General features: G+C 39.4%; 1 protein-coding gene across 1 annotated transcript in view; it reads left to right on the top strand.

The window, feature by feature from the left end:
* RNF130 (ring finger protein 130) overlaps positions 1 to 18,428 on the top strand; it is a 61,827-nt gene extending 43,399 nt beyond the window's left edge. Inside the window, exons 6-9 of the mRNA XM_044454246.1 lie at positions 5,635 to 5,731; positions 7,648 to 7,852; positions 16,085 to 16,178; positions 18,255 to 18,428. Coding sequence (XP_044310181.1) covers positions 5,635 to 5,731; positions 7,648 to 7,852; positions 16,085 to 16,178; positions 18,255 to 18,270 — 412 coding nt within the window. The 3' untranslated portion in view covers positions 18,271 to 18,428. The remainder of the gene's footprint in view (positions 1 to 5,634; positions 5,732 to 7,647; positions 7,853 to 16,084; positions 16,179 to 18,254) is intronic.
* Positions 18,429 to 18,845: the final 417 nt, after the last annotated feature.

Here is an 18,845-nt window from a genome sequence, read left to right as displayed (position 1 = left end):
CAGGAGCCTAACAAAACTATCTGTAATATACTGCTTTGTCACTAATGCCATCCAAGATGCCCTTTGTTTGCAGCCCTATCCTTAGTGCTCCCCTCTCCCCCAGTCACCAGAAGACCTCTCTTGCAAAAGCGTTGGAGCACTTGCATGCCCTATAGGGGCAACCTAGCAACCCTTCATTCTTCTCCGCATGCTTTCACTTCAGTGACTATAGATATTGGAAGCCAAACTGGTCCTAGCAAAGGCAGATCCCAGTCATCCTTTTCTGACAGTTCTACAGCATCACAGTAAGGATTGTAATCAATTACATTTATGGTACCAACTTCTTGGTATGGCAAAGGCTCCAGATCTCCCTCACAATCTCATGAAATTGATGAGCTATAACAACCTAATTTACAACTTTTAATGAAAAATGGGGCAGAAGAGCATCTTCTGAATGTGTTTCTGCTGACTTCTGCAGAACCTCACTGTCAACCTCTTAACCAAGAACTGGTTTATACTTTTCCGTGTATGATTTCTGATACAAATAGTGTTTTAATTTAAATGGCAGAGTACACAGCAATTGTGAATAGTTGACATGTTTCTAAATATTAGCTCCCCTCACAATAAACATGGAAGCAAAAAATTAATAAAATATTAGACCTCAGCTTCTGTGTTGGTAAAGGGAAACATAGGCATTAAAAATGCAGACACTTTTTGCAAGTGGTTCACTAAGCATGCATTTCCCCACTTGTGCTTATCTTTTTACATCAGAATTCAAAAAATGAAGGCAGGATTCACCCAATGTGTTTTGTTCTGCCTTCAGACGGTTTTATGGTTTGATCTTGGTTCACTGTATGAACTTACTTTTCCTTTAGACTTTCTGATCTTTCTTAAACTGACGATCTTAGACTGCTCTTTCTTGGACTCTCCAAGACTGACAATAATGTAATTACAGTGAAAAGATGCTGAGATGCTGGAATCTCAATAGAGTCCTGCATCATGTACAGAGATGTTTCTCTTAGCCAGAGGGTGAAAGAGGACAAATAAAGCAGGTACTGCAAATTATAAAGTAGGAGCAATCTAATGAGAACTGTACATAAACCTGAGATAGATCTGAAAACACAACACTGTGTTTTTACTCAGTGTTTTTATACAGTTATCTAAAACTCATGAATTCCATAAAGATAGCAGAAACAAGTACAATTCCAGTCATACATATATATGCGTGTGTTCAAATTCCATTCATGAATAATAAATTCTGTACTTGTTCTCTCAACAAGATAGCTATCTTGTGCTGTTTTGGCGGTAGTCTTTCATAAATCTTTGTAGAATGATGATCAGTAATATATATAATTCCTCTTTGAAGTATTTTTCTACTTTTATTTCTTGAAATAGTCAGGTAGTTCTCATCTCTTCCCTTTTCTCTACCAGCAAAGCATGTCCCTGTACACCAGTGAAATATATTTAACCTGCAAACTAATATCCAGTTTTTAAAGTGCAGCTTGGTATGCAGCAAATGTTTGTGATGTAACTTGTTATAACTAAAGAAAGAAATTACTCATTCAGCTTGACAGTATCTTTAAAAATTATTTTACTTAGTTGTAGTTACCTTTAGATCCCTTGCTAATGTTCCTAATTTTGAAACTGTTTTTTGACTCTCCAGCTGTGTTTCTTACTGAAAAAATATAATTATAAATAAAGCATATACTCAAAACAAATGACTGAATTGTTCAGTTAAAACTTTGATAACAACTGTAAATAACTCATATAAAACTCATATAAAGAACAGGAAACTTACTTTGTAAAGGTTGTATTTACTTTATAAAGATGTATTTATTATGCATCTGTTTTAATGAATTCCTTACCTAACATATTGTAAGTCATATTTTAAATGGTTTAAATAATATCATCCTGTAGAGTACATTTACAGCATGCTAATCTCCTTAGTGACTGTCACAAATCCCGAGAAGCCTGTTCTTTTAAATCTTGCATACAGTAGTTCAAATAGCAGCCTGCATTCACCCCTCCAAGCCCTGTCTCAAATCCTGATGGCTTTTTGTTTGATAGGAAATGATAAGATATATCCTTGTCAATTTTCATTCCCTTGCAGTAAAAAGTAGTACTGAATTCTTGTCTGTAAGCTTTCTCATCTATGCAGACCTCTCCTCATTGGCTGGTTTTCTCTCAGCTGTAAATCAACATCATCTCAAGTAAACTGTTTATAACATGACATAATGCCCCATATATTCCCCCCTGCCCATTTTGGCAGCCATGTACATAAAATCATCTGCTCTGATACATCACTCAATATACATTCAGAGTTGGTTTATATAGGATTGAATGCTCTATTATTGTGTATACTCTAGACCTTGCTTCTCTTCTCCTGTTCTTTAATGAACTTTAGTCAAATGGCTATTCAGGCTGGCCTAGATTTTAATCATACATTCAAGTACCAGGTCGTTCTCTCCACCTGCCCTGCCCCATGCATGGAACATTAGCAAGAGACCTAAAGGTGACTGTGTATCTAGAATGTTTGGACTATACTTTAAGGCTTATGCTACAGGAGGGGAAATAGTATAATTGCTTGGCCAGTAGAGATTGGGGATTTAGCTAGCTGACTCCTACTCTAGTATACGTTATGACTTAAGTTTGGCTATAAGGAGAGAGGGTAAAAAAAAAAAAAAAGAGTAAAGTGGATACTTTGTCAGTGAGCTACCCTATTGGGCTAGTGCTAGAATGACTGTTTTCTGTCTTCATAGTGAAATATTCTCTAAACAAGATGGCATCAAAATGATAAATGGATATTATTAGTAAACAAGCTTGCTAGTGAACATCTTTAAGTAACTTTGCAATTACAGCCTTCCCAAATTTATGTTAAATTGTGCTCTGTAAGTAATTTAAAAAGGCATACTCCAAGCCAGATGTATTACAGAAACTGCCTAGAAAAAGATCTAGTGCTATTTTGAACAAGATGGCCCAAAACGAAAGATTTTTTTCCTATGGTGCCTTTTAGTTAAGCTATAATCATGTCCGGTGGGTTTTTAATAACAACAGCAGTACAATTTTTTGTTATTGGACCATCGTGAAACTGGTACTTTTTTTAACACGGCAGCATTCCGCTGAATTTTAGTAGGATTCCGTTAGCTGTGATTATGAGAAATCTTGTTTGGGACAGATTTTATATCAGCAAAGTCCTGTGTACTTTGTATCAGGTTGAAACTAAATCCTGCAAGATACATTTCTGCTACATGGTTGTGCATGAATTTTATGACCAAGTAGAAGCTGATAACTTCATGCACATTTTAAAAAGGAATACAAACAATATACTTCAACATAAACTTCATATTAGATGAAATTTCTTTTTCTATCTAGCATCCTGCTCACAGAGAGGAGCTTAACATCTAACAAATGAGGCAGTTAAAAGAACCCTACACATTTGGCTTGGGATAGATAGTCCCATGTAACCCAGCTGTATTCTTTCCCAGTAGCTGCTATATTTGCATATACCTTTTTAACATAAGCAAAATTACTAACAACCTCCTGTGGTCAGATTTTGATGGATAGTTGAATGTTTTTCTTTCTTTTTTTTTCTTGTTGGTCTTTACTTGCTTCTTGAGTTGTTTCAGGTAATTGTGAGAAGATAATAGCCTGATTAACAGTTGAGGTTAATACATCTCATTGATTTGCAGATCAGCATCTGTCCTGAAGTGGTATGGTATTTCTGTGCACATGACAAACATATAGAAAAGGTGTTTATTGTTTACATGTAAGACAAAGCTAGGTTTCTTTTTTAAATAGGCATGTTCTTAAAACATGTTTGCCTTAATAACTATTTGAAATAGAAGCAGGGCAGTTTCTATAGTTGGGCAGTTTTAGAAAGAAAAGTAGTTCTTGCAATTTTTTTCCTGAATTTGTTTAAAAGAAGCATATTAATGTCTGAAGGGTTTTGTAGTCATGCAGTCAGTTTAAGGTTTCTAAGTTTCAGGCACTCATTCAAGACAAGTTTCTCAAAATTTGTATGTCAGCCACATGTTGCAAAAATGGGGGGAAAGATATTGCGATTGACCAGGTTTAGACAACACAATACCGCTCACTGTGGATTGCATATCACATCAGGGTTTTGTTGTACACCCATTCAGTATGAAATATTCAAGGGTTGCACAACCTTCACATAAACCTGAAACAGACTAATGATTTATGGTTTATGCATAGCTTGTTTAACTCTTGCATAAGCCACACTTACTGGATTTGCACAACAACCCCCAAGTAGGAGTTGCATATCCAAATGGCAGCCATCTGCACCACAGTGTCACCATGGGTTAAATAACCCACCATGTGCTGGTGTGTTTCTAAACAGCTTATTAGAAGTTTATTATAATATCAATATGCACCTTATACAACATGGAATATTTCCTGTTCTGAAGAAGATGGTTTGCTGTTCAGATGAGTGAATTTCTTGAGAATTGTGATACTTAAATTAGCAGGCTAACGCTTGACTGCTGGTGCTGCAGTATCTGATGCTATAGCTGTGTTACTCACTGCAAAGCCCAAGGGCCACTGCCAACTCCCAGTCATCTCAAGTTTAGCTCTCTTCCTCTACCTTGCACTTAGTTACTGTCTCTCAGCAGAGGCTCTTTTACTTTGCCCTCTTGTTTTCTTTAGTGGTAGGATAGTTGCTGTGATTTGAATTACCAGTGAGAATCCAAGTCAGGAGACCTGCCATTCCTCAGCTGCAAGGTGGCTACAGAGGAGGGTGGGAAGAAGAGATTATAGGAGCAACGATCTGATTAGCTATAGTAGGGAGGAGCTCAAGACACAAAGAGCAGCATGCTTACCTAGCTGCACTTTTGCACCTTTATAGCCAGTGGAGATTGAGGGAATTGTTGAATATGCAGGCAAGATTGAAGCAGCGTGGACCTATACTAAGAGTGGCCCCAGCAGTTGAAAGTGCCTGGAACTAGAGCAGCTCCTGCTTGAAAAAACAGTCAAGATGATTGCACTCTAGGATTGTTCAAGTGAAGTGGATATGAATGTGATCAAAATGTGGGTGCTAGCCTTCTTCCATGAACTGCCCTGCATTTATTTACTTAAAATATTGGCCTGCTGTCTTCTATTGGTGATTTCAAGGTTGTTTACAAAAGCAACTGGGATATAAAGGTACAGGAATAACCTTTGCTTGTGTTTGCATTGGTATACTCACGTACTGCTAGGAAATGTGTGAATAAGCAATCAATGCAATTATCCCTGGGAATAAGGACAATGTGTGGGTGAGATGCCCCCCCCCCCCATGCTTGCTTATATACTTTGAGCAGTGTGAAGCAGGGAAACAACTCTTATGTGGCCAGGTACACATGTGCTGGGATTCCAAACATTTCCTATGAACATATTCAGAAGTACTCTCCTCAGTATGTCATACATGGCCAGTTGCTCTTTTTTCTCTCCTAATTTTTTTAATGATTTTTTTTCTTTCAGAGAAGAAATTGGTACAAGCAAAAGTTATATGTGAAATATGGAAATAAGAGACCCAAATGGCTCATTAGTATTCATGAGTGCCTGTTTAGTCATTCAAAATTGCTAATAATATTCCAACCTTTCTAGAATTTCTAGTCATTGTAATGGTTTAATCTTTGTTGTGCTTGTTGGTTTATTTTTTAGGCATGTTTTCCACAAAACCTGTGTAGATCCATGGCTCAGTGAACACTGCACTTGCCCTATGTGTAAACTGAACATTTTGAAGGCCCTGGGAATTGTGGTGAGTTAAGGCTCATTTAAACAGGAAGATAATTTATTTTCCAAAAATATCACAAATTACTAAATTTACCCAAAAGAGGACAGGGATTTGAGGGTGTTTAGCCATTCAATCATTTGTGTGTAATTGTGGTATAGTCCCAACTTTCAATTTTGGAAGTAATGACCAATAGAATTTAAAAGTTTGTGCTTATATTCAGCTAAAACCAAGATGTAGAAAACCTTTTCCTTGTTTGTAGCTTGTTATCTTCTGATTTTTCCCTTGGTCATGGAATCTGATTGTTTCAGGAGAAGTACATAAGCCTTAAATAATGACCCCCTTTATTTCATATGTATTACTGTTAGCTAAATATGTTCTATGGAGATTCTAATCCAGTGGTCCCTTGGAGAGTATCTCATGGACCATAAGATGGCTCATAAATGCCTTCAGAGATCTGAAATCTCACAAGTGGGAATTGGAAATATCACTCCAGACCCCTCTTTCTCATACCTGGCAGAGAAAACAGTGCTAGCTGTCTTTCAAGGTTAGAAAAAGAGCCTGATAAAGAAGATGTTCTGGGGGTACTGAAGGTGACTGGAGAGGCTATAATTTTTTTTTGTCCAGTTATAAACCCCTAGGCTTCTAAGGCTTGCATTTAGAGAAACCTTTCCTACTATTGTTAGCCTGAGGTGAACACTTGCCAAGTTTTGGCTGAACCTCATTTATTTAAACTTAGTACCTCCCTGACTACCTGATCTATCCTTATAGGAACAAAGGGGGACAGAAAGATGCTGCGTTTAGATAAACCTGGAACAGCCCAATTCATTTGTTATTATTTTGTCCATAGGGTGGGGGAACAAAGCATACATGCAACTGTGAATAATACATTTCTGGGAGAAACTTTCAGCATAGTCACGTCTGAAGAACGTGTGTGGGTCCTAACCCTAAATTCTTGCTTCTTAACTCCTGTTGCCTTGGATGTAAAATGTAAACTGGACTCATAGAGGAGGAGACTTGGTTGGATGAGTGATTTAGATATCGGCCGTGCCATGGGGTACTTTAGGTTATTTCTCAATAAATTATCTTTGCTTTTTGTTTTTTACCAGAGGCATTGAAGGACAAACTAACCTCTAATTAAAGAGATAATAGAGAATTATGTTTAGCTTCTGTCAAGTCAGACGCATTTGGGAAGAAATCTGTCATCATTCTTAGACCTCTGTCAAAAGCTTTCAGCCTATTTTAGAGATTTAGATCTTATATCAAAATATATTATAGCATTACCCATAATGAGTTTGTGCTGTTGATGACAAAGATGTACAGATATATTTTGGCTAAATTAGCACATTAAGGACACAAAGTCCAAAAAGGAAACCATTTTTATGACACGGCAGTTAAGTGACTAATTGCTAAGGTAAGCACTCTTCTTGACTTCTCATAGATTTACAGAATGTTGCTGCAGAATTTTAGTAACACTTGGAATAACAGCATATAAGGTAGCTCATATCTTTGCCAGCAGCTGCCAAAAGGAAAGGGTGTTTGGCATCAGTATTATGCAGGCATGGGGCTGAGTTGGTTTGGACTTATCCACTATAATATACAGAAATTCAAGAATGTACTCCCAAGTATATCTTGCCATCTCCTTCTTACTTTTGAGCTGGACAGCATATACATCATATGAATAGTTTAAACACTGACACAACAGCATATGATTACAGGGTTTAAAAATCTGAATATGTGGTTGGTTCCTGCCTTCCAGTTGCTACTAAGCTGAAACAGTTTGCACCACCCCACCGCATTGTCCACTGTTGAGTGCTTGTATAACCCACAGTCAAAAGACAGCTAAACATTTCTGTAATTTTATTACATACCCTGAAGTATGCCTCATTTCCCAGCAGCTTACAGTAATGAATTATGTTAACATAACAATACTGTATTTTCAGACAAATGTGCCATGTGCTGACAATATGGCCTTTGACATGGAAAGGCTCACCAGAGGCCAACTAGGCAACAGGAGATCAGTACTTGGTGATCTTAGCAGTGATAGCTCGCTCACTCTGGAGCCTTTGCGTACTTCTGGAATTTCACAATTTCCACAAGATGGGGAGTTGACTCCAAGGACAGGAGAGATCAACATTGCTGTGACTAGTAAGTGAAGCATGGTTTTAATTTGAGAATGACAGGTTTTTCTGCATCTTTAGAGGTGTTCTTCATTAACAGAACACATATATACACAGCTGTTTTTAAAAGCAATTTTCAAGGAAAAATGTAAAAATATTGTGTTTGAATAAGATTAGACTTGAACAGGATCAGTAAGAAGTCTGTGAACTTGGAAATGGTTTTAGCAAAATCTAATGGTTAAAAATTATCCCATATTGGTTAGAAATATAGGTACCATGAAGGAGTTGTTTAAATGGTTAGCAGTTAAGACGCTTAAAGTATTAAGTTGGTGCTTCCTTCCATTGGCTGGATCTAAACCTTCAGGTGACTAATCAAAGCATGCTGTCATCTTTTTCTTACATTTTTGCATTTGATGCACTTAAAATAGTTCATAAAATGATAATTGTCAGAACAATCATATGATTGCTTAAAGAGTGCAACAGTCAGCCTGAGAAGACAGACTTGCAGTAAATAAAGTCTAGTTTATTAATTGTGATAGGCCTCTGGCTATGGGGTGGCATACAAATGTGGTAAATAAATAAATAAGCTACGGAGTACGTTTTGTGCAAATTGTGACACTGTACAGTGTTTAAATCAGATATGTAGAACCTATTTCAGCCTGAGAGCTAAAATTTATTTTGGAGAATCTCAGTGACTGCTTTTCATTAGTGATTCTGTTGTCCTGTTCTAAACTCTGGCAAAGTTCACACATAATGACTGATCAGGGTTGTTGGATTCTGGGTTGCCTTGTGGTGTGAATCTAGATGCACTATGGTTTGTTAACCACAAACAATTCAGAAAAAGAACTGTTGGCTTTTCATGGGTTGTTTCACCAGGCCACATAGGTTCTACATGCAAGTACTACAGCACTGCAAACGTATTTAGAATACAGCGAGGGGAGTGATCAAAGGAGGAGGGAGACAAATAACTCCCCCAGGACAAATACTGTAAAACAAGTGAACTTTCTGCTGGACAAACTGGATTTTTTTCTGTCTCTTGGTTGCAGAATCTAAACCCCAGCTGAAAGAATAGAGTCCTAACTTTGTTTGATCTTGCTGCAGTTTCTCAAGTATATTGCCAACCTGCCTTTCCTCTCTCTCTCTCTCTCTCTCTCTCTCTCTCTCTCTCTCTCTCTCTGTGTGTGTGTGTGTGTGTGTGTGTGTGTGTGTGTGTGTTCTCTCCTCTGGTGTTAAGCTTGGCCTGGCCTGTTCTTTGCTTAGTACAGTAAATGTATCCTCTTTCAACCTTGCACACCAGATAATACTGCAGGTTGTGAGTAAACTGCAGTATGTGGTTTGTCAAATCAGCATCAACGGTTCTTGGAGTCCTCCCTTGGTGCATGTTGTAGAGTGTTATCGTATTTTATTAGCTAAATGCTTTTCACATGCTATACATTTTGAAAGTTTTAGAAGGTAGATGAAAATAACCTGAGTAGAAAGATTTTGCACATTGTTTGAGTAGCAGCTAATTACAGGGGGGAGTGTTAAAGCTAACATGACATGTTAGTAATCTATGCTTTTGCATAGTGCCAAGCAGTTTGCAAGAACCACCTTATCCCCAATATTTCCCACCTTACTCACATGGGTTGCAAACACCCAGGGTGTGACACATTTTGCTTTGCTAATTTAAGAACACAGAACATTCAAAAGCCATGCTGGATCAGACCAAAGTCCATCTAGTTGGGCACTCCATACACATGGTAGCAAATCAACTATCCACTGGATCTCTCAAGTAGAATGATTGTAAGACCTCCATTTGCCCAAGCAAATCAGCAACTGGTGTATGCAGACGTGCCATCTCTGCTAAAGAGGTAGCACATAGCCAGCAAAGCTGGTAGCCACTGATAGCCTCTTCCTTCATGAATCTGGCCAATCCCTTTTTAAAACCATCCAAGTCGATGGCCATCACCACATCCCATGGCAGTGAATTCCATAGTTCTTCTTTGTGGTCTTACACATAGGGGTACTGTATCCTCACAGTGCCTCTGTTCAGGAATATTCTCCTAGCTAAGCCTAGAATTTTCTCCCCCTGTCTCCTAGTAGGAAGGGTTCCTGCCATTACCCCCAGTTTGCTTTCAACCACCATTTGTAGGGCCTCGGGATTCCTAGCAGCGCTTTTCATTACTTCCCTCAGCTATGTCTTACACTATTCTCAACTTTGCTGTTTCCCTAGCTGTCTTAGAAATTTTTCCCTTGAGTTAGTCTTTTCACTATTCCTTCAAATCTTTCAAAACTTTCATAGTTTCCCTGTTTTTTAACCTACCCCACCATTTACCTCTCAAAACAAACAAACAGAACCTATCATCTCCCTTTACCTTAGAAATTCTGTCCTCTTCCTTCTCTTTCCCTCAGTCTCAATGGCCATCTATGGATGGACACTCACTTTGCTTGTTCTGCCTCAGCAAGGAGCACTGAGTTGACTCATGCCCACGTTGCCAGGCATTTATGAAGCAAGCCCAAAAAAATATGGCTGCCACCTGAAACCTGAGATGTGGACAAAGGCTCCTGGTGTTATGCTGGCTGTCACAGGTGAACCCAAAGACTATCCATCCACCTCCCATGGAGTCTTGGAAACTTACACCCCCTCTGCAGCAGTAGGTGTACTGAAAACCGCTCCTTCGGCAACCAAAAAGCCAATGAGTGCTGACAACACGAGAAAGCATAAGGATAAAAGATGGTAGAAGAGCCCGGAGTGGCTAAAAATCAGGCAAGGAAAAGCCTGCCATAAAACTGAGACACTGCTCTCCAACCACTGCAGAGTTTTATTTTGCCTTTCCTACAAGCAGCCCTGGCTACCATTACAGTGAAGACATAATGGGAAATTGTAAAGTCTTTCTCCTTGAGCAACAACAGCAACTCACCAGAGTGTTCATATCCAAGGCCATGCAGCTGTCCAAACAGCAAATAAACACAGCACATGACCACGTTGACTGTGACTCGAGGGCCTTTGTTGGCACAGTGGCAATCCGAAGGCATGCATGGTTATATGCTGCCAATCTCCCACAAAAGACCTCATCTCACACAGAAAATATGTCATTCAACGGGGAAGAGCTCTTCCACTCCAGAATGGAGAAAGAACTGGACACTACCCAGAAAGCCAGGGTGATTGCTAGGCAGATGCATTCAGCCCTTTCTGACCTCCAAGAGCACATGAGTGGCCATGTGGCCAACCCACACAATACCAGCCCTACCAGAGCTCCATTCAGTTTTCTGGAGACCACCACTGACAGCAGCTTCCGATGGCCCAACAGTGATGCTGAGATACCAAACTCAACCCTCTAAAAGAAGACTAGACACTGCGAGGAAGCAGCATTGACAGGTAGTGGCAACCAGTCTCCCATTCTACCAACTCTATTTGGCGACCGTGTAAAAGACTATTTTCCCAATTGGGGAACAGTTACATCAGACTGGTTAGTACTATCCATAATATAAAACAGAGGCAAGATCTGATTTGAGACCTTACCACTCTTCAGGATGGTCTGCCCAACTCCTCCTTCTCCAACCCTAATGGAGGAAATTAATACTTTATTAGCAAAGAGAGTGATCCATCCAGCTGACTGATCTGAAGTACAGCATGGTTTCTATTTGAGGTACTTTCCCATTCCAAAGAAGGATGGTGGTCTTCATCCGATATTAGGGATGGAGTCAATTACTTTATCCCAAACAGAAAACTCCAGAAGGTCTCCCTACAAAATATTTTGCCACTGTTATGGCAAGGGGACTGGTTTGCATCAATAGATTTAGAGGGCACATATTTCCATACTGCTATCCATCCAGACTATTGCCATTTCTTGTGTTTTCAAATTGGTTCTGAACTTTTTGAGTTTTGAGTGCTACCATTCAGACTGTCAACAGCGCTAGTATTTATGATATGTATGGCTGTTGTCTCTACCCACCTATGGCTAAAGAACGTCCAGTCTACCCTTATTGGATGTCTGGTTGTTAGTCACCCCGTCCAAGGACATCCTCCTACTCTCCATCCAGAAAGCATGCAGCCTCCTGCATAGACTCAGACTGTGCCTTAACAATGAAAAAATTATGCTGCATCGCATAGATGGGGGGGGGCTGAAGTGGACCCTTTCTTAGCTTGGGCCTATCTACCTCTGAACCATGTGTGGAAACTTACCAAGTCAGCCTGCTACCTCCTGTCCAAGCCAGCACCCACCATCCAGAGAAACCAACAATTGCTGGGCCATATGGCGGCAACAGTAGCAGTAATCCAATGTGCATGATTCCGCATGAGACTAATTCAGTTGTGGTTTATTCAAACATACTGTCCCCACCACAATTCACCTTGGGAAGTTCTGGAACTCCCCTGTTCTGTGAAGACCCTTTCCTGGTGGACATGCAAGCTCATTTTGACTCAGAGTCTATCATGCCTGTCATGTCACCAGAGCCAATGCTTACTTACTGTGACTATGGACACATCCCTCACTGACTGGGGTGTCCACTGTGGTCATTACCAAATGCAAGGCCTATAGACTGGTCAGGACTGAGGAAGGTGTATCAGCCATCTCAAACTCCTTGTGGTCCACAAGGCACTAATTTCAGTCCAACAGATCGTTTGTTATGCCATTGAATGACAAACATATGCAAGTTGCTTCAGATGACACCACTGTAATTTTCTACCTCAACAAACAGGGTGGCACTAGATCCACATCTCCAGCTCAGTTGACTGTCCACATATGGGACTGATGCATCCATAGGAATATAACCTTAATTGCCATTCACCTGGCAGGGGTTTGGAACACCACAGCAAATGACCTCAGCTGGGTACCATATGGGATGTATGAGCATGAATTGAACTGAGAAGTCAGGGACAACATCTTTGCTGTTTGGGGCACACCATCCATTGATCTATTTGCAATGACAGGCAATGCAGCATGCAAGGCTTACTCCTCGTGGGCCAGAATCAGCCCCAACTCTCTCAGCAATGCCTTCCTCATTCCATGGAAGGGAATTCTTTTCTATATGTTTCCACCCTTTCCTCTAATTACAAGACTAATTTCCAAAATCAGAAAGGACAGAACTTGCTGCTTCATTATAACACCATGGTGAGACAATCTTGGTTCACAAGTCTACTTCACCTGTTGAATCACACATTTATACACCTTCTGGACACACTAGACATTATATAGCTGAATTGAGGCAAGATTCTGCACCACGATGTGAAGATGTTCCACCTGACTGCTTGGTGGATCATTTGGTAGCAACAAGGACTGATCTAGATCCACAAGTCCAACTCTCATACTGCAAGCAGCACTGCAACCAAATAGTAGTTGATCCTATTCCATTAAATGGAACACTTTCAAGAATTACGCTAAAGAATGTGTTTTCAAGCCGGCAGAGTCCCCAATAAATAAAATTCTAGACTTTGTTCATTCCTTACATGTCAGAGGTCTAAAACCCTCTTCTATCAAAGTTTACCTTTCTGCCATCTCATTCATGAGAGTCCCAACCAATGGATTGTTAGTATTTTCTCATCCCCTGTCACAGAGATTAATAAAAGGACTATACAATTTAAATCCACCCATCTGGACAGTAGTACCCAGTTGGAGTCTATCCATTTGCATTGTACACCTTGACAAGAACCCCTTTTGAACCACTTGCTACTGTGGACCTTAGGCTGCTCCCTTTGAAAGTTTCATGCCTTGTGGCTGTCACATCAGCCCAGAGGGTGAGCAAGCTTTGCGCTCTATGAGTAGACCCTCTATACCTGACTTTATACAAGGGAAAAGTAGTCCTTCAACTAGATCCAAACTTTCTTCCAAAAGAAGGCATGTTTCCACCTAAATCAGAATATAGTATTCCCAGCCTTTTTCCTGGCTGCATCCACATCAGTTGAAACTGCACTGCATACACTTGGCTTATGAAGGGCACTGGCCTTCCATGGACCCCCTAATGAATCAGTATGACAGACTAAAAGCGCATAACATAGGCAAACTATTCCAAAGGTAAACCGATCTATCCACAGCATCTGGCCCACTGGATCGTGGAAACAATTAAGCTAGCTTACCAGTTTGCACAACTAGAGGTCCTGCACCTGCCAAAAGCCCACACAACTAGGGCTGTGGCAATTTCCACTGCTCTCCATGTGGGCATTCCTCTACAACACTTCTGTAAAGTGGCTACCTGGTCAGCACCATCAATATTCCTGAAACATTATTGACTTGATGTTAAGGCAAGGCAAGACTGCTCTTTTTGCCATGCAGTACTGTCTTGCATTCTTCAATGAGAACACCTCCCATCTCCATATTTAGTAAGTCTGCTTGTCACCCATAAGTGTAGTGCACAGAGACCACGAAGAAGGTAAGGTTGCTTATCTGTAAATGTCATTCTTTGAGTGGTGATCTGTGGCTTTCACACAACCCACCCACTGGCCCCACATCAGTGTTGGTGGTTACTTAGGAATTCCCTTCTAATCTGTAGGGCAGCCTAGTTCCAAGGCCAAATGTTGGTCTCCTTGTGAACTGAGGGAAATGGCAGGAGCCCCGCCTATTTTTAGTAGGGGAAGTGGGCGGGGCTCCTGCTGAAAATTTTAGATTTAGCTAGGAGAATCTTCCCAAATGGAGGCATTACACAGGCCCAGCATCCATATAAGTGAATGCACAGATGATCATTTGAAAAATGACAGTTACAGGTAAACAATCTCTCTTTTTACTGTACATTGTATAAAGAAATACTTCCTTTAATCTGCCCTTAACCTCCCACCAGTCAGCTTCATGGGATGACTCTGGGTTCAAATGTTATGTGTGTGAGAGAAAAATGTCTCCCTCTCCACTTTCTTTATACCATGCATTATTTTAAACACCTCTATTATGTCTCCCTGTACTTGCCCTTTTTCTAAACTAAACTGTGCCAGAAGTTGTAGCCACTCCTAATAAAGGAGTTGCTCTGGTTAGATAGGTAGTGTTGGAAAACCTCATACATGTCAATATGACTTTGATTAACAAAACTAGCTTCAAAATAGTGATATATTGAAATATTCCTACATACCCAGTTCAGTTACTTTATAACAGAATGGCTCTGCCATCTTGAGAATGAACAATACATCTGTTATATTGTACCGTCTTCTTTCTTTCTGATTGCTTGCATGCCTAGAGTGTGTTTTGAATAGTGAGTTAGCAACTCTAGGGAGATTTTTTACTAGGCAGAGAAGACTTACAATATCCTTAACCACTTAGCTGATTGTCCAAGTATTCTAAAACATTTAGTCACTGAAAAATAATTGAACACACACCTTCAAAAGCAAACACATTAATTTGGCCTCCTGAAGCCATTTTGTGTCTGTCCTGACCATTCAAAAAATAGAGATCCCAGTAAAGGAGAAGAAATGCATTGAACATGTCAAGTGCTGCTGTGTGCAACATTTTCAGATTAATTTTGATCTGTGTACCAATCTGTTGTGGTGGTGAGAGTGTTGGACTGGGGATCCAGGTTCTGGTCCCCACTAGGCCATGAAGTTTACTCTCAACCTATCCTACCTGACAGGCTTTCAGTTGTGAAGATAAAATGGAGTATAGAAGAGATATATAAGCCACCTTGAGTTCCTTGCAAAGGAGAAAAAGGCAGGATATAAATGCAACATAAGCATCATCATACATTACACTCATTTCTGCGGCACAAAAAATTAAAATGCATCAACTAATTAGAAACAGTATACAAATCATAATCCTTTTAAGATGTCACTCCTTTAATAATTTTAAACAAAATTATACTTAAAATTGTGCATGATTGACTCCACATCGAATTTTGCTTTTTAAAAGAGTTAAATTAATTTCTTTGTGGATAAAGGAGATCAAACAATGAAAGTGATTCCATGTGTATACATGGGTGTGTGCTGTCAAACACCTTTAAATACCGGCCTCATTCGAAGATACTCAATCTTGGCATACTTTAATTGCAGGTAAAACTTTTGCTTGTACTTTCCTTATTTTGCATTTCACATTAATAAATCATTTATCACCAATGGCTGGGCTCTACTGATGGATATTATTGTACCATGCCTATTTTTCTCACTTCTCCCCATAACTTCTTTGCTGGCCTTCTTCATTTAGTTCCTTCTGTGGCTAACCTTCTGCTTTCCTCTGGAGCTTCACTTCCTGGTTTCTCTCATACCTAGAATTGTTGTCTTTTGCCCCTGATCTTTGAGGGCAATGTTGCCATCGATTTGACATAAGCCTTCTTCCACGAGTGACTTCCTCCTTTCCTTTGTCAACAGAAGAATGGTTTATTATTGCCAGCTTTGGCCTCCTGAGTGCCCTGACACTCTGCTACATGATCATCAAAGCCACTGCTAGCTTAAATGCTAATGAGTAAGTAAATGTTTAGATTATGTGCTTGTGTGTGTGCATAACAGAATTGGGAAAAAGTGACAAGTGGAGGAATAGAAGACATTTGAAATCATCCAATCTACAGTGTTCTCCCATTGTCCTTTTGGTTCTAATATCAACTGACTACAACACTGAGGATATTGATGGATTGGATTGGAATGCCACCTTTCTACCTGCCCACCCCAAAAGGGCACTAGGATGCTAAGAACAGGCTTTTCATAGGAAAGGCCATAATACATTCAAATTGACTTTGTCTTTTGGTATATTTTTGCTTTTTAGCTCTTTATTTATATATATGTATGTACACACAAATTTAGTTTTAGCTGAGCTTGTATTACCTTGCCTACCATCAAAGGTCAGTTGTAAGGTTCAGTGCTTCTGTAGACTAAGCAAATCTACCCTAAGAACAACTGTTTGTTCAGACTCTTTGAGAAAGCAACAGAATAATATTTATCCCCCTCATCACAGCAAAATAAACTTGATCGGAAAAGTTATAAAGCACAAGAAAGCAATTGGGGCATTATTTGTTACTGCCTATTTCTATTTCATTGGGTATATATTAAAAATTGTATGAGTAGTTTCTGGTCCTGTGATCAGTCTGCTGTAAATGGGATGGAAAAAGTGTATGGGCCTATATATCTTACCTAACTGAACATACACAACAGTTTTCATGGCAAGTGATGAATGTATGAGCTGAAGGCTAGTCCATATACCCTGCTACATATAGGAAGCACATGACCAAGCCATGTCTGAGAAAGGTTACCAATTTTAGTGCTCTCTGGAGCTGGAAAAATGATAATGTATAGCCCAGGTATTTAAAAAAAACTTTCATTGGGCAATTGCAGGAATAGTCTGGTAAAATGTCAGGTAAGACACTGGAGTTCCACTTTAGTTTAGCCACTAATTTCTTTCAACTTTATAGTCATGTTTTCCATTCCATTAGTACTTGTGGTTTCAAGTTGTTTCACTGAAACATACGATAGTTAACATTAAACACAGTCAGTTTAGATGGTATGTCAAGCAAACACAGAAAGCTTCTAAACTCCTCCAGTAGGGGAAGTGCACAAGCCTGAGGCTTGTTGTGGATCATTCTTGTCATGCTAAACCATGATTTAACGTGACTTTCAAAAAACCATCTTTATGCAGTAATTTCAGTAGCTATTAATACAGAATTCTGTTTGAATGGTTTCATGTCCTTAAAAAAGTCAGGAAGAGCTCATAAATATTTCCTGTTGCTGAAAAAAGCTACTTTTAAGTCGATTCTAAGTAGATGGATCTCTCAGTGGAGACACAGAAATTGTATATTTTATATGATTACACAGAGGTTTGGGAAGCATAGAGAATATCTGCAGTATGCCTTCCAGACACTGAGACCATGTTCATACATAACCGTAATTCACATTTATTGAACCCATGAATTATTGACTTCTGGGTGGTTGTGATATGTTAACCCAATAACCCAGAAAAAGAACCCATGGTTTATTCTTGAGCTGTGAATTCTGAAATATTTAAATCTGTCACTGCATCTGTAGCCAGAACTATGGGTTTCTCATGGGTTGTTTTGCTAGGCTACAAGGGCAGTGGACAGGAGTGGTTCAGCTGTTCTACATGCCAGTACTACAGCACAGCAAAGCAATAGGGGACAATAGGGAGAGAGCTGGTAAAGAAGAACTAGCCACAGTTTGTTTAATTGTCTCACAGACAAACTCTAAGTAGGACAACAGCCTATGGGTTAACCATGAGTATGGGTTAGTGTCAAGCATGAGCCATTTCTAAGTTTGGAGGTAGAGATGGTAACTAGAATTCATTGCTTGCTCCTGATTTTTCTGAACCTGTCTTTTGACTCTTTGAATATCAATGTAGTTACTATTTGTAGGAATATATATATAATTTATATATATGCCTTCCTTTCCATTGGTTGGAAGCATTTAGTATGAAGCAAATATTTTTACTTGGTAGTTGGTTCAGATATTTAGCTCATAATTGATTTAAACATTTGAGTTATATATTAACAGTAAAATATTATTACTGATGGTTCATTATTTTACTTTCTTACAGAGCTGAATGGTATTGAAGAAACAGTCCTACCAACTGCTTCGGAGAGAACACAACTTTTTTATGTATAATATACTGATCATGTTACTTGAGCATATGCTTAGCGCTATTTTCATAATTTGCTAATGCCAAAGCTTTGTATTAAGAGAAGGATCAATAAAAATTTAGTTATAAAAACTTAGTCTGAGATTTATTATTGTGCAATCATTTTGCAATGAAAGGTGTGTGCCTTCTAATCCAGTGAATGCTTCAGCCTGATTTTACTAAATGTGCATGTATAGATTGGACCTTTAACTTTCACTTCTCTTCAGTGCACATCTGTTTGAGAAATTAATGTTCACTTGGTAGAATCCAATGAAACACTAGCAAAAGCAAGACAATTCTTCTTGCTAAAGGTAGGCAAAACTGACTTCAATCTATCCCCCCCTCCTCTGCAGTCATTACAGGTCTTGTCTTTGCCACATCTCATTCTCTGGATGTCCTCCAGCTCTGAGGCTTCTTAGGGTCTGTAGCTGGAAGGAGGAGGCAGGAAATTTCCATTCCACAAGTAGAAATGCACACATGAAACTTGGAGCAAAAAACTTTAATTGAAGC

The sequence above is a fragment of the Varanus komodoensis genome, unplaced genomic scaffold (genome assembly GCF_004798865.1).
Source record: "Varanus komodoensis strain SLA01 unplaced genomic scaffold, ASM479886v1 scaffold7_3, whole genome shotgun sequence".
Lineage (NCBI taxonomy): Eukaryota > Metazoa > Chordata > Lepidosauria > Squamata > Varanidae > Varanus > Varanus komodoensis.
Note: the sequence above shows the minus strand (reverse complement) of the source record. Positions and strands in the feature narration are given on the sequence as shown.